The 24,404-nt window shown below is 39.4% G+C and overlaps 2 protein-coding genes across 2 annotated transcripts; one reads left to right on the forward strand and one right to left on the reverse strand.

The window, feature by feature from the left end:
- Nucleotides 1-320: 320 nt before the first annotated feature.
- On the reverse strand, nucleotides 321-10,931 carry LOC308570748 (vomeronasal type-2 receptor 26-like; the record flags this gene model as incomplete). Its single annotated transcript, XM_081165664.1, has 5 exons — nucleotides 321-1,222; nucleotides 4,703-4,919; nucleotides 5,733-6,176; nucleotides 6,577-6,868; nucleotides 10,825-10,931. The coding sequence occupies 5 exons, from the start codon at nucleotides 10,929-10,931 to the stop codon at nucleotides 321-323; spliced, it is 1,962 nt and encodes a 653-aa protein (XP_081021790.1).
- Nucleotides 10,932-14,142: 3,211 nt separating this feature from the next.
- LOC308570749 (vomeronasal type-2 receptor 26-like) lies at nucleotides 14,143-23,462 on the forward strand (the record flags this gene model as incomplete). Its single annotated transcript, XM_081165665.1, has 5 exons — nucleotides 14,143-14,157; nucleotides 16,021-16,344; nucleotides 16,750-17,193; nucleotides 17,931-18,147; nucleotides 22,561-23,462. The coding sequence occupies 5 exons, from the start codon at nucleotides 14,143-14,145 to the stop codon at nucleotides 23,460-23,462; spliced, it is 1,902 nt and encodes a 633-aa protein (XP_081021791.1).
- Between the last annotated feature and the right edge of the window lie 942 nt (nucleotides 23,463-24,404).

Here is a 24,404-nt window from a genome sequence, read left to right on the forward strand (position 1 = left end):
GCAATTAGGGTGTACTAGTTCACCCTATGTGTAGATGATTTTGAAGCTCTCCAGAATTTTTCCTGTGCCTAGACTGATCTGCTTAAAATGTCTTATTGAAAGTGATGTTGGATCTTATCCACAGTTTCATTCCTTCACACAGTCCCAATTCATATAAAAGACACATGTTCCTATATGGAATAACAAGAACATAAATGATATGCTGAATCCTTCTATTATTTATATTTTTTCAACTTCCTGACTAGGAAAGGTGCAATGAGACTGTTAATTGTCAGCAAGGCCAGGTAGCCTAAGACCCACCCAACAAAAACTTCTGTCATTTATATCTTTCTCCGTATCAACTGTTCTCTGTTGTTTAACTCAGGCCTCATCACAATAATGTAGCATTTAGGGGAAAATATGCAACCCAGCAGGCCAGCACTGGAAGCCAAGATGGAGAAGATCTCCACAGCCACCATGTATTTTCCTCTGGTGCTCAGGTAAGTTGGAATGAAGGAGAGCCAAACGCTGCAGAAGACCAGCATGCTGAAGGTGATGAACTTGGCTTCATTGAAACTGTCAGGCAACTTTCTGGCTAAGAAGGCCACAGTGAAGCTGACAATGGCCAGGAAACCCATATAGCCCAAGACACAGTAAAACATGACGACTGACCCTTCATTACATAGAAATATAATTCCTTCCCTCATTGAGTGCATGTCCACATCGGGGAATGGAGGAGAGATTGTAAGCCACAGTGCACATATCACTACTTGAGTTTTAGAGGAGGAAAGGACTATAGAATAAGCCAGTCTTTTCCCCACCCATTTCCTGATAGAGGATCCTGGCTTAGTAGCCATGAATGCCAAAACCACTGATATAGTTTTGGCCAAGATGCTAGAGAGGGCCACAGAGAAGATGATGCCAAAAGTCGTTTGTCGGAGAAGGCAGGTCACCTTATTAGGTTTTCCAATGAACAACAAAGAACAGAGGAAACACAAGAGGAGGGAGGTGAGGAGAATGTAGGTGAGGCTTCTGTTGTTGGCTTTGACTATGGCAGTGTCCCGGTGTTTAATGAAGATGCCCAGCACCAGAGCTGTGATCAGAGAAAATAAAAGTGCAGTGGAAGTTGAAACAATGGTCAGCACTTCATCAAAAGCTAAGAAGTTTGGTATCTTAGGAATGCATAGATCCTGGCCTTTGTTTGGATAGAGATCCTTTGCGCAACTTGCACAATTTTCTACATCTGAAAAGAAGTTAACAAAATATTGAACCAGAATAGTTCCGAATATTAAAATCTGTATCAGCAGCAGTCCACCAAGCATTATATTTCACCATGCAAATTTTGATACCATTCTGCCCAAGATTCCTACAAATCCTGCACATAATCTGGAATTTTCAACAGAAGCAGCATGTTTGTCCTAGATGTACAAGTATTCCCTCATAGCCTGCTTTTAAATACCATAGGTTCTTTATTCGATATATTAATCAGCAATTACAGGTTGTAGAATGAGTGCCATCCCACCAAATCATCCTCAAAGTAGTCCCACTCAAATAAATAGACTTAAGTAATATGAAATAAATACATAGATTGATTTCAGTGGGTCGATTCTGAGTATTACTATTGCCCAATACATTTTAATACTAGAAAATCCTGATCCCTTATTTTTTAATCCTGAATAACAACGGCATTTTTACTGGCCCTCTTGTTAATGCCATAAAATCTTTATGCGATGCTCATAGTGATTCTTATGTAATTACTGGTTTGTGTTTGAAATAGTAACCCTACATGTTGTACTAGTTTGGCTGATCTGTGCTGCATAATTTTATTTTTTTATATAGATTCCCACTTTATCTCTACTTAGACTTTCATAACTTCTCATTCTTGTTCCAAGGCAGATCACAAGCTGAAAGGAAGGACACAGCCAGCAACATGGTCCACCATAGCTTCTGCATGGGTGCTCATCCCTTGTCAATATGTATCCCTTGTCAATATGATTTTTCTCTCACATGCTTGGTCTGAATGATTTCAAAATAACAATTCCTTATCCTCCAAGTATAAGTCCACTTTCTAGTGTATTAAAATGTTCCAAAAATGTACAAGCATTCCCATGGTACTTGATATTTTGTCTTGGGCAAGCCTCCTTTTATCATCCTGAACAACTTTTGCAAAACTTGAACTTTCTCTCTTTTATGTCTTCTTAACCCAAGTTCCTCTTCAGTTGCTGGAAACTTCTTAAGTATCATAATTGCTTCTCAAGGTCTCCTTCCTCTTTGACATTTGATCCTAGTAAGAATGTCTCTGCTGCATGCATTTCTTTCTCTGGATCGTAAGTGTTTTTCAGGATACTTTCTCATACACAAAGCAATTGATTTTTGCAATGTGTCTGATACTTCAGCTAGAAGCTTTTCCATTATGGGTTGGATTGAGATTCATGGTTTATCCAAACTTCCTCTTCTCTCTCAATACCAGAAATTAAATATACCATCAATGGAAGCTCCTTTTATGGATTCTAAATCACAGGTTCAGCCATTATTACACTATGCTGTGAATTTGTTTGTGTTAAAATGTATTATATGTGCAATATTTTCCTATATGAAGAAACTGTACCTAAATGAACACTGAGAACAATGTACAACATAATTTTAAAAAATGTGCCAAGTTAATTATAACAAACTTGCAAAACAGTCTCTCATATTTTACTTCAGTAACTTGGGCAATCTGGTCTACCATGAAATAGCATGTCCTACCCTTCTCGTTTGAGACCATCCCATCTGGACATGGAGCACAATCATAGCAGCAAAATTTCTCTCCTTCTCTCTTTTTCTTCCCATAACCAGGTTGGCAGATGCCATTACATTCTGAAAGAGGTGGCACCTATCCAAAGATATTGGAAATTTAGCACTGAATAAAGTTAAGGGAAGAATTTAGTATTAAATAGTTTGTAGAATTCTTCGTCTATCTGATAGCTCTCATGCTTTAAGCAATATTACACAGGGGGCACATTTCTTCTGTATTCGAACTCAGAAAGATTCAAAGTTCTATACTCAGTCTTACAAATGGATTAAAACTAGATTTGCATTTCATTGAATATTAGAAACTGAAGGCTTGACTCATAAATCTCACATAAAGTAATGACAGGAAACATGTATTTTCTGTAATACATGTAAGGCCCTGCCAACATTTTGTTGTCATTCCTTATTTCTTTATACCTTTTTATACTGCTCTATCAGGCAATGTCCTCTCTTGGTGGCTTAAAAACATACACCATATGCAAATACAATCTCAATAAAACAATATTATATAAAACACAACCTACAACCTCTAAATCAGCTTATATCAACAGCCAGGTGGAACGGAAGCGTTTTCATCCTACAGTGGTGCCTCGCAAGACGAAATTAATTCGTTCCGCAAGTTTTTTCTTCTTGCGAGTTTTTCGTCTTGCGATGCACGGTTTCCCATAGGAATGCATTGAAAATCAATTAATGCGTTCCTATGGAAACCGCCTTCAGACCAGGTCCGGGGACAGTCTGTCCCCCGACCTCTTCTGAAGGCTGGGGGGGGGAACAAGGGCTTTTCTTCCCACCCCCAGCATTTTAAAAAAACCCGGGACAGCGGAGGACTTCTCCGCTGTCCGGGGCGATCTTAAAATGCTGGCGGGCGGCATTTTAAAATCGCCCGGGACAGCGGAGGACTTCTCCGCTGTCCGGGGCAATGTAAAAGCCCCTGGGAAGGCAGGCAGGGGGGACAAAGACTTTTGCCCCCTGCCCGCCTTCAGAAGAGGTCCTGGACCTCTTCTGAAGGCGGGTGGGGGGCAAAAGTCTTTGCCCCCCCCACCTGCCTTCAAAAGCCGTCCGGGACAGCGGAGAAACGCGCTGCCTTTCTCCACTCTCCCGGGAAGGCAGGCAGGGGGGAGCAAAGACTTTCGCCCCCCGCCCGCCTTCAGAAGAGGTCCAGGACCTCTCCTAAGGCGGGCGGGGGGCGAAAGTCTTTGCTCCCCTCCACCTGCCTTCAAAAGCCGTCCGCGATAGCGGGAAGCGCTTCCCTGCTATCCCGGACTGCTTTTAAAATGCTGGCGGTGGGGAGAAAAGCCTTTCGGCCCCCGCCGGCCTTCCTGGACCTCTTCTGAAGGCCGGAGGGGGGGAAAGGCTTTGCTCCCCACCACCAGCATTTAAAAGAGGTCCCCGGAGATTTCCCTATGGGATTTCTTCTTGCGAAGCAAGCCCATAGGGAAATTCGTCTTGCGAAGCGCCTCCAAAACAGAAAACCCTTTCGTCTTGCGGGTTTTCCGTCTTGCGAGGCATTCGTCTTGCGAGGTACCACTGTATTTCTGAAGGACAATAGTGACAAAGCCAAATGATCATCTCAAGGGAAGTATTTCCACAGACCAGGGGCCACCACAGAAAATGTCCTGTCCCTAGTAGCTGTGTATGTACAGAACTCATTTAAAGAGTAGCCTAAAAAGCAGAACCACCAATAATGATCTTAAGGAGTTGGGTGTGCTCACGTGCGTAAAGAGACTTCTTCAAATGATAGCTTGCCACCAATGAAATATTCATTTTTCGTATAAAAGCGAGGTATAATAAATAATAGTAGTAGTAGTAGTAGTAGTAGTAGTAATAATAATAATAATAATAATAATAATAATAATAATAATAATAATAATAATAATAATAATAATAATAATAATAATATTGCACCTATAATAATCCACCTGAGTCAAACTTCTGTGCCATTCAATTCTGGCCTCATCAATGGTGAATTCTTTGCCAGGAGGAGCCTGAGGGTCCAGCCTTCCCACTTTGACTCTGATGTAGGATTTATTTGGGAATGTGATCAAATTTGTAATATCAAATCCAGCGTCCAATTCTCCATGTTCATTCATTGTAATTTCATCTCCAGCACTGTTGTTGAATGACATTCCTTGAAGAAATGAATGGAGCTAGGTGGAAAGTGAAAGAGAATCAAATGGACTAACAAAAATAGGAATTGGTTATTGAAAATGCTTTCCTAGATGGATTTTACTTATTTTTCTCTTTCAGAGAACCTTTACAATTCACAATGCAAAGTTTCTGACTTTCAGTAGCCGACAAAGGAAAAGAGTGGAAAATCATGAATCACTTTAAATTCAGTTGAAGTTGCTGTCAAAAGAACTTTCAAAAATAATTATAGAGGATAAGTTAGGGCATAAACATTATCATCTGAAGGGAAGGGAAGAATCTTAAAAGCATGACAAGAGCTGGGTGCTCATTTTCTTTAGAAATTGCTTTGTTAATGGAATACTGGTATCACAGAACTGTCAGTACAGAAACATTACCTTCCAGGGTTCCACTTTCTGATAAAATAGCTTGTCTCCACCCTCCATTTTTCTGAAGTTGGTTTTAGTTGAGGAAGTCATATGTAAGGCTTGTGCCAGAGCATAGACAGCATTATAGATACTGTAGCTATGGCCAGTCATGCTCATTTCAAAAAATGGTGCAGGAAGGCTCTCCAGCATCTCCTCCCCTGTACATGCGTATGTTGACACAGTGGAGTTTGAAAGTGAACAACTAAATGCTTGTTCCCAGAAATCGTTGATAAAACCATCTGCATCTGCCCATGAAAGATTTATATTCTTAAGAAATTCTTGGAAATCCCGAAGCTCCTTTGCTTGAATGGAGAAGCAGATAGAACCATGGAACATTTGTCTATCAACCTCTGTAATCTTTTGAAAGGTATACAATGTAAAATCAATTTGGGCTGTTGTAATCCAAACCTTTTCTGGAGATAACATCTTTTTATACTGTGGGTTGATTTGTTGAAGTATCTTGACTACTCCTATAACACCTCCCAACCATCGAACAGTTGCACTTTCTCCATATATAATAACTGCATTTGCTTTGCTTTTCATGAAAGTTGGCAAATTATTCAGTAGGTCATCAACCATTTCAAGTCCATTACCTGAGAAATATGTATGTTTTTGAACTCTTTCTGTGAATGCTGAACATATTCCATGCTTGGAAAGTATTGGCTCTATGGTCTGCAAGAATGTTTCTCCACCTTTGTCGTTTATAGCAATAAGCCCGACCCATTTCCATCTGAAATGCAGAAGTAACTGGATAATTCCCTTATACTGAAGGCCTTCGTTGGGAACCATGCGGTAAAAGGAAGGGAACTTTATCTGATCAATGGCTGCTGGTTCAAATGAACCATATGAAATCTAAAACAACAACCAGACATTTTAGAGTGGAATCAGCGGTCCATAATCCTTACATTTATTATTTTCCCCCTGTACTCTGCAATCCTATAAATTTCCAACAATTTAAGCAAAACTCTGCATTATCTTATAGGGACAGACAGACACACCCACTCACTTTTGCTCACTCATATCACTCTGTGCAACAATTCCCCTTACATACAATAGAGTTAATTTAATAGAATTCAGAAAGCCATCTTGCCCTTATCATTCACATCTCTGATTATCCACATTATACCCCCCCCCCAAGAAGTTCCACATAATTCAGATTTTACTTTTCCCCATTCAAGTTCCTACTGGAAAGAGAGTGAAATATAGTGGAAGATTAAAGGAAATCCCTCTTATCCCCAGGCTCAAATCCTACCTGTGGAATCCTGTAAAGACCTAAGATGTCTGCCAAGCGTGAAGAAATATCAGAATCAAGTCCCCCAATTACTCCTAATACTTTATTCTGAATGCCACATTTGTAGTTTGGAACAAAGTGATGTGATTTAAAGAGCAGGTCCAGAGTGGAACGATAGGTCATCCTTGAATCAGAATAGCTGTCGTAGATGTGGAACCCAAGAGTGACATTGGGCAGGATCCTGGGATTCTCATTGATCTCATCAACAGCAAACACCAAGGCCAGGATGTGTTGGTAAAACTTGGTCACCACTCTGCAAATAAAGTGGCTGGCTATTTCATGGGACTTTTGAACAGTACACAAAGTAGTTTTGTCTCAGTAGTGGTCTACTCTAATCTGAATGATTAAACTGTCAGAGTATACATATAGGATACAACCAGCATAATTAGTCATTAAAGAAGCACTATAAGAAAGGCAGAATTGTGCTTTCATAAGGATAGGCCCGTTTTGAGCAGTCTGTAGCTCAAATCGGATTTTTAATTTCTCAGCACATATAGACTGTGGAGATGTCTATAGAGAATGGATAGATTGTCTTGAATTTCACTTCACGAGTGCTGTCCATTTTGTTCTTTATCACCATTGTGCTTCAGCTACAAATGCCTACTGAAGCATTCTACAGTTTTTGGAACTATTACCACATTTGGAGAGTTCCTGAGCCTGCAAAAACTTCCTCCAGTACTGGACCTCTGTGTGTAGAATCCAGCTTTTTATAGGTTGAAACCCAGGGTTAAGTGAACATAAAAGGAATGTGATAAGCTGCTTCATATTCAGCACACCAGTCAGTATTTTCTTTACAGGCTGCCAGCTACTGTATTCGCCAGTATTTCAGAGAAGGGTATTTTCTAATCCCATATTTAAAAACCAGGGACTGAACCTGGGACCTTTGGCATGCACACCCTGAGCTGTACTGCTGAGCTCTGCTCTGTTCTGTAAATGAAGTGTTATATTTTTGCTATCGTTCCCAGTTTTCCCTTAGCAAGTCGTTTCATTACACAAATGCCTGCTCCCTTCTAGGATGCTTTAAGCCTCTCATTCTGTTCTGCAGTGCATCCCTTTTTCTGGTAACCACATTCTATTGGAGATTTAAAATGAAAAGATAGTATGAAATAGTATATGTGTATTTCCTCACTACATCTTACTCTTCATAGGTTGAAAGCCTAATGATAACCTGTAGGTTGAAAATTTAGGAGATGGGCATTTTAAGCCAAGTCTCTCTATGTGCATATATTTCAATGACTCATCAATAATTAACCATCAACCTCACACCCTAATTTTTGCTGGAAGTCACTGATTATTAGGAGATAATATTAGTCTGACCCAGAGAATATGGACAATTAATTAATAATAATTATTAAATCCACTGCCCAATGTTTAGTATGAATAACTCAAACTAGCTAACAGAAACGTTATTTTATTATTTTCAAAACCTAAACAGGATTATTATTTCAATTCAGTACAACTAAGAAAATTCACAACAGCCAAAACTAGTTTAATATATACATTTCCACAGGAAAACATTGACAGCAAATATCTCAGGCAGAGAAAGTACCAAAGAATCATTTAACCCCAAGGTCCTTTTTGAAGAGGCAGAGAACACACTATTAATAATAATTAATAATTACACATTATGTGTTATAAGCCAGATGAACAATTTTGTAGTCTCATTACATTTTATGCAAGAACCCATTGCACCATTTCAGTACATTTAAAAAGATCCACAGCACATCTCAGTTGAAAATAAAATTGTACATACTATAATGCATGAAAAAGATGAGGCAATTTAGAGTTACTAAGTGTTGGGGCCAGGTGGACATTCTACAGATTTGGTGCATTTACTGTAAAGCGTTATCTAAAAATGGTACACCAGAAATTTCGACAGAGTGAAAAAATGAAAATTATCAGGGATTTCAGGAGTACAAAATGCAAAATCATTTAAAGGGTTTGAGTGGCAAAATTAAACTTGGAGGAAAAAATGAATGACATTAAACCCACAAGAGGATAATAAAACATTCAACTTTTAAAGGACACAGAAAGTTCGATCTTGTCAAACCAGAATGAACCTTAGATTGCAATTTTAAATAGAACAGCCAACACATTTGGCCTCATTTGTTTGTTATCATCTGAAATACCTGTGGGGTCTGCATGTTGGTCATTTTATGTGGCATCCACAGTTTTTTCCTCATCTCATCACAATATAATTTTTAAAACTGCCCCCCCCCTTTCCTTTCTTGCACCTCCTAACAAATAAAGCAGGAACGTTGGGAGTCACAAGCTGGTGAGTGAGGAAAAAGCTAATGGCAAGAGTCAATAGTTGTTAGGGCTACACCTTTCTCTCTGTCTCCCTGTGATTTATTTCTCATCTCCTGCTTTTCCCCATTCCTCTCTCCCTCTCCCACTCAGCTGTCTCACTTCCCCACATGCTTTCTCCTTCATGCCACCCATATGCTATTAAGCTGAGGGCCACATGAGGCCCATGGGGTAAAAGTTCTCCACTCCTGAAATAAAGAACTATAAAGCTTGAACATATCTGAAAATTTGGGTGAAATACAAAAGCTGACCCATACTCCCCTTACATAATGGAAGCTCTCAGAGTCTATGTATTATAACAAAACCATAGAGCAATTGGATCATGAAAGGCTAATGTTTCCAAATCTTCAACTGCTAGTATAGATATAGTCTAAATATAGAGACATTTGAGTTTTTCATTTTCTTAACGTCCAGCCAGCCAGCCAGCCAGCCATGCAGAAGCAGGTCTATTTCTGGTTTTAAACAGTAATCAAAGCTACGGTATTTGCAGACAGCCACACTAATAGAAAGAATTGGTCAAATGAAATCAAGGGAAATTTCCTTACGATGGGGTCTTATAGGAGACTTGAGAAGGGTGTCTGTTGAATAAGCTTTTGGAGAAAACATAACGCATATGAGAAACCATCCCGCCAATGAGGAGATCACCTGGCTCATACCACTCATGTGGAATATCTACAGGATTATTATTGGTGAGCTTAACTGTATGCACTTTGCACAGCAAATCTGGGAGCAGCAAAAGCAGCAGCAGCAACATCCTGTACTGTAACTTCACTTGGAACACAGGAATTCCAGTTTACAATATTAACTGGTTGATCACTGTACTGGATCTGTGCTGGACTAGAAGGGCCTTTGACCTGATGTGGCAGAGCTGCTATAATGTCAGGATCTTATTACTACAAATGGGCTGGATTTGAAGATCAGTTGGATGGCATCTGGCTCTGCCAAGGAGCTTCTCAAAGGGACATCTTCCAATCTTATCCTTAACCTCAACAGCATGCCATATGCATGCCTTGAATGCTAATTAGGAAACACTGATTTGAAGCTTGACCTAAACAATGCAAGAAGGAAACTAACTAAAATGACAGTGCCCTGCCTCTCTCTTCTCCCTAATATTAGGTTCCCCTGGAACACTTATGTACTTATAATGATTTCAGTAGTGCTTGTTTAACTGTTTTCCACTGTATTCTGGAAAGCACTAGCCAGATGAGTTGATTATGGTGGTTTTTATAATTAGTGGGGAGATAATGACAACTGAATTATTATTTCTTTACTCCATTGTGAGCCATCAATTACAGAGCTCCAGAAGTAAATATGTTCAGCAGATTGTAGGTATTACATTTTAGCATCAAGATCTAAAATCCTTGTGATGAATTAATTGCTACTCTCAAAGATACAAGAGGAACATTCAGATCCATTAATTCTATTTCTTGGGAATTGGGACAATGAGGGTAGAGAAAGTTTTTCTACCCAGAGTGAGGGGGGAATTTAATGTAGCATTGGGGAGATAGTTCCACAAGCACTGCTGCATGCCAAATCGGGGAAGGAATAACCTTTTGTCCTCTTGTGCACAGTCTGTGTGTGTGTGTGTGTGTGTGTCTTGTGGAAGGTGTGGGGAGCATACAGAGGCTGGAGAGGAGAGAAATCCCTGTTGTGCTAGTTGGATATTCATTTTTTTCCTGGTTTCAATAACAACTGTATTAATTGGTTTGGGGTCCTGCAACAGTTTAAACCTCATCGTACATAGAAAATCACTCCAATGTGAGTTTGCTTGCAAACTTACATAGTGCTTGCTCTGTACATAGACAGAGCAATTTGTCCTTGCTCTGTCTTATCTGGGTAAGCTCCCATGGTGCAGGGACTGTGACTAGCAATGCTTCGACCTATGGTGACTATGATCTGTACACTTCAGCATCCTCTGGGCCAAATGGCTCTGTCTGGTTGAAGTCTAATCCTCCTTCTCTGAACTCTCGTGACTTTGAAGAATCAGGTGACAGGAAATCTCCCTTCATGCCCAATATGCCTGAGTGTGTATATTTTTTATTTTAATCTACTTTTCATCGCCTTGAACACTCACACAACCTGCCTTCCATGATAGATTTATGACAGCAAAAACTGAAGCTAGCTTTGGTTCTCAATTAATATTAGTAGGGGGGCAAAGTTCAGAGAATGAGAAAAAAGCCGAGAATAAAATTCTAACTGTTAACAGATAAAATAGAGAGAGGAGGCTTCGCGCTCCCTGATCTAGAGCTATACCATGCAGCTGCAGCATTATTATGGATTAAAGATTGGATAACATTAAGGGATTTTGATGTATTAGATTTGGAGGGATATCATAATTGGTATGGGTGGTATGCCTATTTAATATATGAGAAGGTAAAGGTCCACAGGGGCTTCTTGAACCATTTAATAAGGAAATCATTATATAAGATCTGGTCAAAATACAAAGGAATACTAGAAACCAGGATTCCCCCGTGGAGCTCACCTACAGAAGCACAGGCAGTTAAGAAAAAGAATATGGATGGGGAATGGGCCACATACCGATTATTATTAGAAGGACAACAGGATGAACATATATTGAAAAAATATGAAGAAAATAAAGGGTATCTAACAGACTGGCTGCAATATTTTTAAATACACCAAAGATTAACCATTATAAAAAAGCAGGACTTGCAAAAGAAACATCAACATTTGAAAAAGAATTGATACAAATTAAAGGAAAATATATCTCACGGGTATACAACCTCCTATTGGAATGGGAGGTAAAGGAAGAACAAGTGAAAGTTGTAATGGTGAGATGGGTGCAAGATTTGGGCTATAATATTTACATGGAACAATGGGAAAAATTATGGCGGGAAGAGAAGACATAAAATTCTCAGCCTGCTACAATCCCAGGGAAAACACAATGAAGATGATGTATAGATGGCACAAAACTCCAGAAAAACTTGCTAAAATGTATAAGAACAGATCATCTATATGTTGGAGATGTAATAAAGAAATTGGGTCTTATTTGCATATGTGGTGGAATTGTACAGATATTTGTGTTTTTTGGAATAATATATATGAAGAACTTAAAAAATTATTTAAATTAACATTCAAAAAGAGGCCAGAAATTTTTTTTTAAGCATTTTGCCAAAAGAAATAGGGAAATCGAAAAGAACATTGTTCATGTATGGAATAACAGTGGCCAGAATTTTAGTAGCAAGAAATTGGAAAAACACAACAATACCCAACACAGAAGACTGGCAAATCCTAATGGTAGAATATCTGCAGCTAGCAAATATAAGTTTATAGGGAGGTAAAAAGAAATTATATAAGAAATATGTAACTGTGCCTTATAAAGTAATGAATAGACAAAGTACAGTGAGATTAATTGCAAGTCAGTTTTAAATTTCTTTCCTATCAATTTAATAATTGTGTTCAATACCAAGAGTATATATGATGATAATTATATTAATCTTCTTATATCTTATAGTGTGGTGGTTTGTTTGATTTTTCTGTTATTTGTTTGATTGTATGTTTGTTTACTTGTATGTACATCTGTTTTTCATAAATGTATTTATTTGAAATTACTAAAGATATATAAATTTTTTTGAAAAAGAGTTCAGAAAAGGGGGATAAGACTTCAACCAAACAAAGCCATTTGGCCCAAAGGATGCTGAATTGCACAGAGCATGGTCACCATAGGTTGAAGCATTGCTAGCCACAGTCCATGCACCATGGGAGCTTAAATGTAATACCTACAATCTGCTGAAAATATTTACTTCTGGAGTTCTGTAACTGATGGCTCACAATGGAGTAAACAAAAAATAATTCAGTAGTAATTACAAAAATCACCATAATCGACTCATCTGGCTAGTGCTTTCCAGAATACAGTGGAAAACAGTTAAACAAGCACTACTGAAATCATTATAAGTACATACGTGTTCCAGGGACACCTAATATTAGGGAGAAGAGAGAGGCAGGGCACTGTCATTTTAGTTAGTTTCCTTCTTTCATTGTTTAGGTCAAGCTTCAAATCAGTGTTTCCTAATTAGCATTCAAGGCATGCATATGGCATGCTGTTGAGGTTAAGGATAAGATTGGAAGATGTCCCTTTGAGAAGCTCCTTGGCAGAGCCAGATGCCATCCAACTGATCTTCAAATCCAGCCCATTTGTAGTAATAAGATCCTGACATTATAGCAGCTCTGCCACACCAGGTCAAAGGCCCTTCTAGTCCAGCACAGATCCAGTACAGTGATCAACCAGTTAATATTGTAAACAGGAATTCCTGTGTTCCAAGGGAAGTTACAGTACAGGATGTTGCTGCTGCTACTTTTGCTGCTCCCAGATTTGCTGTGCAAAGTGCATACAGTTAAGCTCACCAATAATAATCCTGTAGATATTCCACATGAGTGGTATGAGCCAGGTGATCTCCTCATTGGTGGGATGGTTTCCCATATGCTTTACATTTTCCCCAAAATCTTATTCAACAGACACCCTTCTCAAGTCTCCTATAAGACCCCATCGTAAGGAAATTTCCCTTGATTTCATTTGACCAATTCTTTCTATTAGTGTGGCTGTCTGCAAATACCGTAGCTTTGATTACTGTTTAAAACCAGAAATAGACCTGCTTCTTCATGGCTGGCTGGCTGGCTGGCTGGCTGGATGTTAAGAAAATGAAAAACTCAAATGCTTGTATATTTAGACTATACCTATACTATCAGTTGAAGATTTGGAAACATTAGCCTTTCATGATCCAATTGCTCTATGGTTTTGTTATAATACATAGACTCTGAGAGCTTCCATTATGTAAGGGGAGTATGGGTCAGCTTTTGTATTTCACCCAAATTTTCAGACATGTTCAAGCTTTATAGTTCTTTATTTCAGGAGTGGAGAACTTTTACCCCATGGGCCTCATGTGGCCCTCAGCTTAATAGCATATGGTTGGCATGGAGGATAAAGCATGTGGGGAAGTGAGACAGCTGAGAGGGAGAGGGAGAGAGGAATGGGGAAAAGCAGGAGGTGAGAAATAAATCACAGGGAGACAGAGAAAAAGGTGTAGCCCTAACAACTATTGACTCTTGCCATTAGTTTTTTCCTCACTCACCAGCTTGTGACTCCCAACATTCCTGCTTTATTTGTTAGGAGGTGCAAGGAATGAAAGGGGGGAGAAACAGCTTTTAAAATTATATTGTGACGAGATGAGAAAAAAACTGTGGATGACACATAAAACAACCGACATGCAGACCCCACAGGTATTTCAGATGATATCAGAACAACTGAGGCCAAATGTGCTGGCTGCTCTATCTAAAATTGGAATCTAAGGTGCATTCTGGTTTGACAAGACCGAACTTGCTGTGTCCTTTAAAAGTTGAATGTTTTATTATCCTCTTGTGGGTTTAATTTCATACATTTTCCTCTCCAAGTTTAGTTTTGCCACTCAAACCCTGTAAATGATTCATTATTTTGTACTTCTGAAATCCCTGATAATTTTCATGTTTTCACTCGGTGGGAATTTCTGGTGTACCATTTTTAGATAATGCTTTACAGTAAATGCATCAAATCTGTAGAATGTCCACCTGTCCCCAACACTTAGTGACTCTAAATTGCCTCTTCTCTTTCATGCATTATACTATGTGCAATTTTATTTTCAGCTAAGATGTGCTGTGGATCTTTTTAAATGTACTGAAATGGTACAATGGGTTCTTGCATAATATGTAATAAGACTACAAAATTGTTCATCTGACACATAACCTGTAATTATTAATAGTGTGTTCTCTGCCTCTTTAAAAAGGACCTTGAGGTTAAATGGTTCTTTGGTACTTTCTCTGCCTGAGATATTTGCTGTCAATCTTTTCCTGCGGAAATGTATATATTCATCTAGTTTTGGCTGTTGTGAATTTTCTTAGTTGTACTGAATTGAAATAATCCTGTTTAGGTTTTGAAAATAATAAAATAACGTTTCTGTTAGCTAGTTTGAGTTATTCCTACTAAACATTGGGCAGTGGATTTAATTATTATTATTATTATTTATTAATTGTCCATTTTCTCTGAGTCATACTATTATTATCTCCTAATAATCAGTGACTTCCAGCGAAAATCAGGGTGTGAGGTTGATGGTTAATCATTGATGAGTCATTGAAATATATGCACATAGAGAGACTTGGCTTAAAATACCCATTTCCTAAATGATCTTCAACCTAAAGGTTATCATTAGGCTTTCAACCTATGAAGAGTAAGATGTAGTGAGGAAATACACATATATTATTTCATACTATCTTTTCATTTTAAATCTCCAATAGAATGTGGTTACCAGAAAAAGGGATGCACTGTAGAACAGAATGAGAGGCTTAAAGCATCCTAGAAGGGAACACGCATTTGTGTAATGAAACAACTTGCTAAGGGAAAACTGGGAATGAGAGCAAAAATATAACACTTTTCCTTTACAGAGCAGAACATAGCTCAGCAGTACAGCTCAGGCTGTGCATGCCAAAAGTCCCAGGTTCATTCCCTGGTTTTTTAAAAATATGATTAGGAAATATCCTTCTCTGAAACACTGGAGAATAGCTGGCAGCCTGTAAAGAAAATACTGACATTGGTGTGCTGAATATGAAGCAGCTTATCACATTCCTTTTATGTACACTTCTGGGTTTCAACCTATAAAAAGCTGGATCCTAAAAATACACACAGAGGTCCAGTACTGGAGGAAGTTTTTGCAGGTTCAGGAACACTCCAAATGTGGTAATAGTTCCAAAAACTGTAGCACACTTCAGTAGGCATTTGTAGCTGAAGCTCAATGGTGACAAAGAACAAAATGGACAGCACTCATGAAGTGAAATTCAGGACAATCTATCCATTCTCTATAGACATCTCCACAGTCTATATCTGCTGAGAGATTAAAAATACGATTTGAGCTACACACTGCTCAAAACGGGCCTATCCTTATGGAAGCACAATCCAGTAAAATGGAGTCAGGGTGCATTTTCCTCCTTTGTTACAGAGCTTCATTAATGACTAATTATGCTGGTTGTACCCTATATGTATACTCTGACAGCTTAATCATTCTGATTAGAGTAGACCACTACTGAGATAAAACCACTTTGTGTACTGTTCAAAAGTCCCATGAAATAGCCAGCCACTTTATTTGCAGCGTGGTGACCAAGTTTTACCAACACATCCTGGCCTTGGTGTTTGCTGTTGATGAGATCAATGAGAATCCCAGGATCCTGCCCAATGCCACTCTTGGGTTCCACATCTACGACAGCTATACTGATTCAAAGATGACCTATCGTTCCACTCTGGACCTGCTCTTTAAATCATATCACTTTGTCCCAAACTACAAATGTGGCATTCAGAATAACGTAATAGGAGTAATCGGAGGACTTGAGTCTGATATTTCTTCACACTTGGCAGATATCTTAGGTCTTTACAAGATTCCACAGGTAGGATTTGAGTCTGGGGATAAGAGGGATTTCCTTTAATCTTCCACTACAATTCACTCTCTTTCTCTCTTTCCAGTAGGAACTTGAAGGGGGGAAAGTAAAAGCTGAATTATGTGGAACTGATGGGGGGGTATAACATGGATAATCAGAGATGTGAATGATAAGGGCAATATGGCTTTCTGAATTCTATTAAATTAACTCTATTGTATGTAAGGGGAATTGTTGCACAAAGTGATATGAGTGAGCAAAAGTGGGTGGGTGTGTTTGTCTGTCTCTATAAAATATTGCAGAGTTTTGCTTAAATTGTTGGAAATTTATAGGATTGCAGTGTAAAGGGAAAAAAATAATAAATGTAAGGATTATGGACCACTGATTCCACTCTAAAATGTCTGGTTGTTGTTTTAGATTTCATACGGTTCATTTGAACCAGCAGCCATTGATCAGATAAAGTTCCGTTCCTTTTACCGCATGGTTCCCAACGAAGGCCTTCAGTATCAGGGAATTATCCAGTTACTTCTGCATTTCAGATGGAAATGGGTCGGGCTCATTGCTATAAACGACAAAGGTGGAGAAACATTCTTGCAGACCATAGAGCCAATACTTTCCAAGCATGGAATATGTTCAGCATTCACAGAAAGAGTTCAGAAACATTTATATTTCTCAGGTAATGTACTTGAAATGGTTGATGACCTACTGAATAATTTGCCAACTTTCATGCTGAGCAAGGCCAAAGCAGTTATTATATATGGAGACAGTGGAACTGTTCGATGGTTGGGAGGTGTTATAGGAACACTCAAGATACTTCAACAAATCAGTCCTCAGTATAAAAAGATGTTATCTCCAGAAAAGGTTTGGATTACGACAGCCCAAATTGATTTTACCTTGTACACTTTTCAAAAGATTACAGAGGTTGATAGACAAATGTTCCATGGTTCTATCTGCTTCTCAATTCATGCAAAGGAGCTTCGGGATTTCAAAGAATTTCTTAAGAATATAAATCTTTCATGGGCAGATGCAGATGGTTTTATCAACGATTTCTGGGAACAAGCATTTAGTTGTTCACTTTCACATTCCACTGGGCCAGCAGACAGATGTACTGGGGAGGAGATGCTGGAGAGCCTTCCTGCACCATTTTTTGAAATGAGCATGACTGGCCACAGCTACAGTATCTATAATGCTGTCTATGCTCTGGCACAAGCCTTACATATGACTTCCTCAACTAAAACCAACTTCAGAAAAATGGAGGGTGGAGACAAGCTATTTTATCAGAAAGTGGAACCCTGGAAGGTAATGTTTCTGTACTGACAGTTCTGTGATACCAGTATTCCATTAACAAAGCAATTTCTACAGAACATGAGAACCCAGCTCTTGTCATGCTTTTAAATTCCTCCCTTCTTGCCAATAGGTGATCCTTTCCAATGATAATGTTTATACTCTAGTTTATCCTCCATTATTCTTTTTGAAAGTTCTCTCGACAGCAACTTGAACTGAATTTAAATTGATTCATGATTTTACACTCTCTTCCTTTGTCAGCTACTGAAAGTCAGAAACTTTGAATTGTGAATTCTCTTTCACTTTCCACCTAGCTCCATTCATTTCTTCAAGGAATGTCATTCAACAACAGTGCTGGAGATGAAATTACATTGAATAAACATGGAGAATTGGACGCTGGATTTGATATTACAAATTTGATCACATTCCCAAATAAATCCTACATCAGAGTCAAAGTGGGAAGGCTGGACCCTCAGGCTCCTTCTGGCAAAGAATTCACCATTGATGAGGCCAGAATTGAATGGCACAGAAGTTTGACTCAGGTGGATAATAATGCAATTATTATTATTATTATTATTATTATTATTATTATTATTATTATTATTATTATTATTATTATTATTATTATTATTTACCACTCTGGGCGCTTTCCAACAGGTTATTAAAAACAAAAAAAAAGTTAAGCATTAAAAGCTTCCCTAAATAGGGCTGCATTCAGATGTCTTCTAAAAGTCAAGATAGTTGTTTATTTCCTTGACATCTGATGGGAGGGCATTCCACAGGGCAGATACCACTACTGAGAAGGCCCTCTGCCTGGTCCCCTGTAACCTGACTTCTTGCACTGAGGGAACTGCCAGAAGGCCTTCAAAGCTGGACCTCAGTGTCTGGGCAGAATAATGGGAGTGGAGACGCAACTTCACATATTCTGGTATTCATTTTCATCCAGAAAATGATATGAGGTATAAGCAACTCCCCACTTATGCACAATCTACTTGCATATGACTGCATGCTTGTGCAGTACGGGTAACCCAGAAGTGTCAGGAAAGAGCTGGAAAGTCCTCATGGCTCACGAGGAGACTCTCCCCGTAGCCCAAAAGAACATCCTCTTAGGCAGTGGTTTTTTCCTGGAAAAATAGGTGCCAGTACTCATCACGAAGTTGTTACAGTAAGTGCCACACTTTTTAACAACACAAAAAGAGGTGCCAGTTCATACCCTTGCATACCCTCGGGGGGGGGGGGGGGGAGCACAGCTCTTAAGGCTCTAGGAATGGTCTCCTTGAAAGCTAGAGGTACAGTGGGACTTTCTTGAGGCTTCTCAGCCTCCCCACCTGATGGGCTCTGGGGAGGATCGCCTCATGAGTCATGGCAACTCTGCAGGATGCTCCCCACTTACATGCATTTCACTTATGTGTGTGGGAGCACAAAACGTAGCCCCCCCCCCCAATTTGGAGAGTCGCTTGTAATTTTAAAAAAAGCATTTCTTAACATAATGCATGATTCAAATTGAATATCAGTGTAATGCCATATTTTATGGGCATATTGTAGACATGGCTTTTATATGAAAGGTGAATATTTCATTGGTGGCAAGGTATCATTTGAAGAACTCTCTTTATGCACATGAGCACGCTCAACTCCTTAAGATTCATATTGGTGGTTCTGCTTTTTAGGCTACTCTTTAAATGAGTTATGTACATACACAGCTACTAGGGACAGGACTTTTTTGTGGTGGCTCTTGGTCTATGGAAATACTTCCCCTGAGATGTTCATTTGGCTTTGTCACTGTTGTCCTTCAGAAATAGGATGAAAATGCTTCCGTTCCACCTGGCTGCTGGTATAAGCTGATTTATAGGTTGTTGGTTGTGTTTTATATAATATTGTTTTATTGAAATTGTATTTGCATATGGTGTATGTTTTTTAGCCACCAAGAGAGGACAATGCCTGATAGAGCAGTATAAAAAGGTATAAAGAAATAAGGAATGACAACAAAATGTTGGCAGGGTCTAACATGTATTACAGAAAATAGATGTTTCCTGTCATTACTTTATGTGAGATTTATGAGTCAATCCTTCAGTTTGTAACATTCAATGACATGCAAAGACTCTCCTCCCTGAAAGAGAGGGGAGGGGTTGTGGTCGGGAGCCCAAGCACCGCCCAGCAGGGGGCGTGGCCCCCTGCCTCCAGCTCACCTGGCTGGCGCTCACGCCCCCCCGGTGGCCACCCAACCAGATGCCGCGGAGGGGGCGTGTTCAGCAGCCTTTTGCTGCAGCGACAGCCTCTCCCTGGCCTCATTCCTCGTTGTTGCCCCATCGCGAGTCACCCGCCCTCCACTCCGTTTTAGTTAGGGCTTAGGTCATTGGCCTTACTATGGACCTTAGGTTGGTCGCCCTGGTTGCCCGGGGGGCCTGGTAGGAGTTTTTCCATTTGGCATTAGGCTTTTTGGTTTTTTTGCCTACCTCGTAGCAATCGTCACAACTTTTGTGGTATTGGTGGGAAGGTTAGGCATTGGAATAATGTGCTGTGGTGTGTCGAAGTGCTAGGTGTGGCCATCGCCTATGCCTTCAATTTTTAGGGGTATTCCGTTAAAGGAATCTGGGGGTCGTGTATTCCGTCCGATGCCTGCTTGGCGGGAGGCCATGGCACGACCCTCAGTGACAGCAGGGGTGAGCCTATAGTTGGATTAGCATCAACAGGTGATGAAACCCTGGTGAATAAACCCACTTGTTTTGCGATCCAATGCCTAAGCCAATACCTTTTCATTGCTGTAATCAATAAAGTTGTGGCCTTTTCCAGCCCATCAACCTTATATCACGTGTCCTTGTGTCTTCATTTCACTTTGCGGGGGTCGGGTCCTCGAACCACAAATCTAGTTTTTAAGACTGAGTATAGAACTTTGAATCTTTCTGAGTTTGAATACAGAAGGAATGTGCCCCTGTGTAATATTGCTTAAAGCATGATAGATATCTGATGGACGAAGAATTCTACAAACTATTTAATACTAAACTCTTCCCTTAACTTTATTCAGTGCTAAATTTCCAATATCTTTGGATAGGTGCCACCCCTTTCAGAATGTAATGGCATCTGCCAACCTGGTTATGGGAAGAAAAAGAGAGAAGGAGAGAAATTTTGCTGCTATGATTGTGCTCCATGTACAGATGGGATGGTCTCAAACGAGAAGGGTAGGACATGCTATTTCATGGTAGACCAGATTGCCCAAGTTACTGAAGTGAAATATGAGAGACTGTTTTGCAAGTTTGTTATAATTAACTTGGCACATTTTTTAAAATTATGTTGTACATTGTTCTCAGTGTTCATTTAGGTACAGTTTCTTCATATTTTCTGTTACAGTGGTACCTTGGGTTAAGTACTTAATTCATTCTGGAGGTCTGTTCTTAACCTGAAACTGTTCTTAACCTGAAGCACCACTTTAGCTAATGGGGCCTCCTGCTGCCGCCGGAGCCCAATTTCTGTTCTCATCCTGAAGCAAAGTTCTTAACCCGAGGTACTATTTCTGGGTTAGCGGAGTCTGTAACCTGAAGCGTATGTAACCCAAAGTACCACTGTAGTCATCTTCAGGAAAATATTGCGCATATAATACATTTTAACACAAACAAATTCACAGCATAGTGTAATAATGGCTGAACCTGTGATTTAGAATCCATAAAAGGAGCTTCCATTGATGGTATATTTAATTTCTGGTATTGAGAGAGAAGAGGAAGTTTGGATAAACCATGAATCTCAATCCAACCCGTAATGGAAAAGCTTCTAGCTGAAGTATCAGACACATTGCAAAAATCAATTGCTTTGTGTATGAGAAAGTATCCTGAAAAACACGATCCAGAGAAAGAAATGCATGCAGTAGAGACATTCTTACTAGGATCAAATGTCAAAGAGGAAGGAGACCTTGAGAAGCAATTATGAGACTTAAGAGGTTTCCAGCAACTGAAGAGGAACTTGGGTTAAGAAGACATAAAAGAGAGAAAGTTCAAGTTTTGCAAAAGTTGTTCAGGATGATAAAAGGAGGCTTGCCCAAGACAAAATATCAAGTACCATGGGAATGCTTGTACATTTTTGGCACATTTCAATACACTAGAAAGTGGACTTATACTTGGAGGATAATGAATTGTTATTTTGAAATCATTCAGACCAAGCATGTGAGAGAAGAATCACATGGGACACAGTGTTATGGAAAACATGGGCAAGACTCAATACATATTGACAAGGGATGAGCACCCAGGCAGAAGCTATGGTGGACCATGTTGCTGGCTGTGTCCTTCCTTTCAGCTTGTGATCTGCCTTGGAACAAGAATGAGAAGTTATGAAAGTCTAAGTAGAGATAAAGTAGGAATCTATATAAAAAAATAAACTTATGCAGCACAGATCAGCCAGACTAGTACAACATGTAGGGAATTAATATTTCAAACACAAACCAGTAATTACATAAGAATCACTATGAGCATCTCATAAAGATATTTTGGCTTTAACAAGAGGGCCAGTAAAAATGCTGTTATTATTCAGAATTAAAAAATAAGGGATCGGGATTTTCTAGTATTAAAATGTATTGGGCAATAGTAATACTCAGAATCGACCCACTGAAATCAATCTATGTATTTATTTCATATTACTTAAGTCTATTTATTTCAGTGGGACTACTTTGAGTATGATTTGGTGGGATGACACTCATTCTACAACCTGTAATTGCTGATTAATATATCGAATAAAGAACCTATGGTATTTAAAAGCAGGCTATGAGGGAATGCTTGTACATCTAGGACAAACATGCTGCTTCTGTTGAAAATTCCAGACTATGTGCAGGATTTGTAGGAATCTTGGGCAGAAAGGTATCAAATTTTGCATGGTGAAATATAATGTTTGGTGGACTGCTTCTGATACAGATTTTAATATTCGGAACTATTCTGGTTCAATATTTTGTTAATTTCTTTTCAGATGTAGAAAATTGTGCAAGTTGCGCAAAGGATCTCTATCCAAACAAAGGCCAGGATCTATGCATTCCTAAGATACCAAACTTCTTAGCTGTTGATGAAGTGCTGACCATTGTTTCAACTTCCACTGCACTTTTATTGTCCCTGATCACAGCTCTGGTGCTGGGCATCTTCATTAAGCATCGGGACACTGCCATAGTCAAAGCCAACAACAGAAGCCTCACCTACATTCTCCTCACCTCCCTCCTCTTGTGTTTCCTCTGTTCTTTGTTGTTCATTGGAAAACCTAATAAGGTGACCTGCCTTCTCCGACAAACGGCTTTTGGCATCATCTTCTCTGTGGCCCTCTCTAGCATCTTGGCCAAAACTATATCAGTGGTTTTGGCATTCATGGCTACTAAGCCAGGATCCTCTATCAGGAAATGGGTGGGGAAAAGATTGGCTTACTCCATAGTCCTTTCCTGCTCTAAAACTCAAGTAGTGATATGTGCACTCTGGCTGACAATCTCTCCTCCATTCCCAGATTTGGACATGCACTCAATGAGGGAAGGAATTATATTTCTATGTAATGAAGGGTCAGTCCTCATGTTCTACTGTGTCTTGGGTTATATGGGTTTCCTGGCCATTGTCAGCTTCACTGTGGCCTTCTTAGCCAGAAAGTTACCTGACAGTTTCAATGAAGCCAAGTTCATCACCTTCAGCATGTTGGTCTTTTGCAGTGTTTGGCTCTCTTTCATTCCAACTTACCTGAGCACCAGAGGAAAATACATGGTGGCTGTGGAGATCTTCTCCATCTTGGCTTCCAGTGCTGGATTACTGGCTTGCATCTTTTCCCCTAAATGCTACATTATTGTGATGAGGCCTGAGTTAAACAACAGAGAGCAATTGATACGGAGAAAGATATAAATGACAGAAGTTTTTGGGGGATCTTAGGCTACCTGGCCTTGCTGACAATTAACAGTCTCATTGCACCTTTCCTAGTCAGGAAGTTGAAAAAAAATGTAAATAATAGAAGGAATCATATTATCATTTATGTTCTTGTTTTTCCACATAGGAACATATGTTTTTCATTTGAATTGGGACTATGTGAAGGATTGAAACTGTGGATACGATCCAACATCACTTTCAATAAGACATTTGAAGCAGATCAGTCTAGGCACAGGAAAAATTCTGGAGCGCTTCAAAATAATCTACACATAGGGTGAACGAGTACCTCTACACTTCTTGAATCTCACACCTGAGTAGACACAGGATGAATTAAATGACTGGTTTGGCTTTAGGGAGTGCTCCAGGCACAGAAGGCTCTAAGATCTGAAGTATCTCTGAAAGAAAAAAATCACACAAAGCATGAGACCTTTCTCTACATACCACAACTTTCTTTACACCAGGAATAGCCAATCTAATACGCTCCAGAAATTGTTGGACTAGAACTCCTATCAGCCTACCACTGACCATTATTATCAAGGATGAGGGTATCCATAGTGCAACAATATCCAGAGGGAACCATATTAGATGTTACTGATTTACACTAGTAGGGCAAGCCTTTCAGTCTACTGAATTACATTTCTTATCTGAGTGAAAGACTGGTGGCAGGGAGCTTCTCAACCATGTCAGATTGCCTCAGATCAGATGTGTTGTTTCTAAAGTGGTTAGACACTATTAACCAGCGTCCCTACCTCCTGATAACATTAGAGCTCTCTCCAGAATTGTTTCCAGTATGCCGTTGGTATGATAGCAAACAATGTCCAATACATCTTACATAGGTGGAATAGTGTAGCAGCCCCCAGTTGTAACAAATTAGGCAAATGGAGAAAAGATGGGGTGGGTTCAACTCTAAAAATATTCTTA

Source organism: Podarcis bocagei, assembly GCF_964188305.1.
Source record: "Podarcis bocagei genome assembly, chromosome: 13".
Lineage (NCBI taxonomy): Eukaryota > Metazoa > Chordata > Lepidosauria > Squamata > Lacertidae > Podarcis > Podarcis bocagei.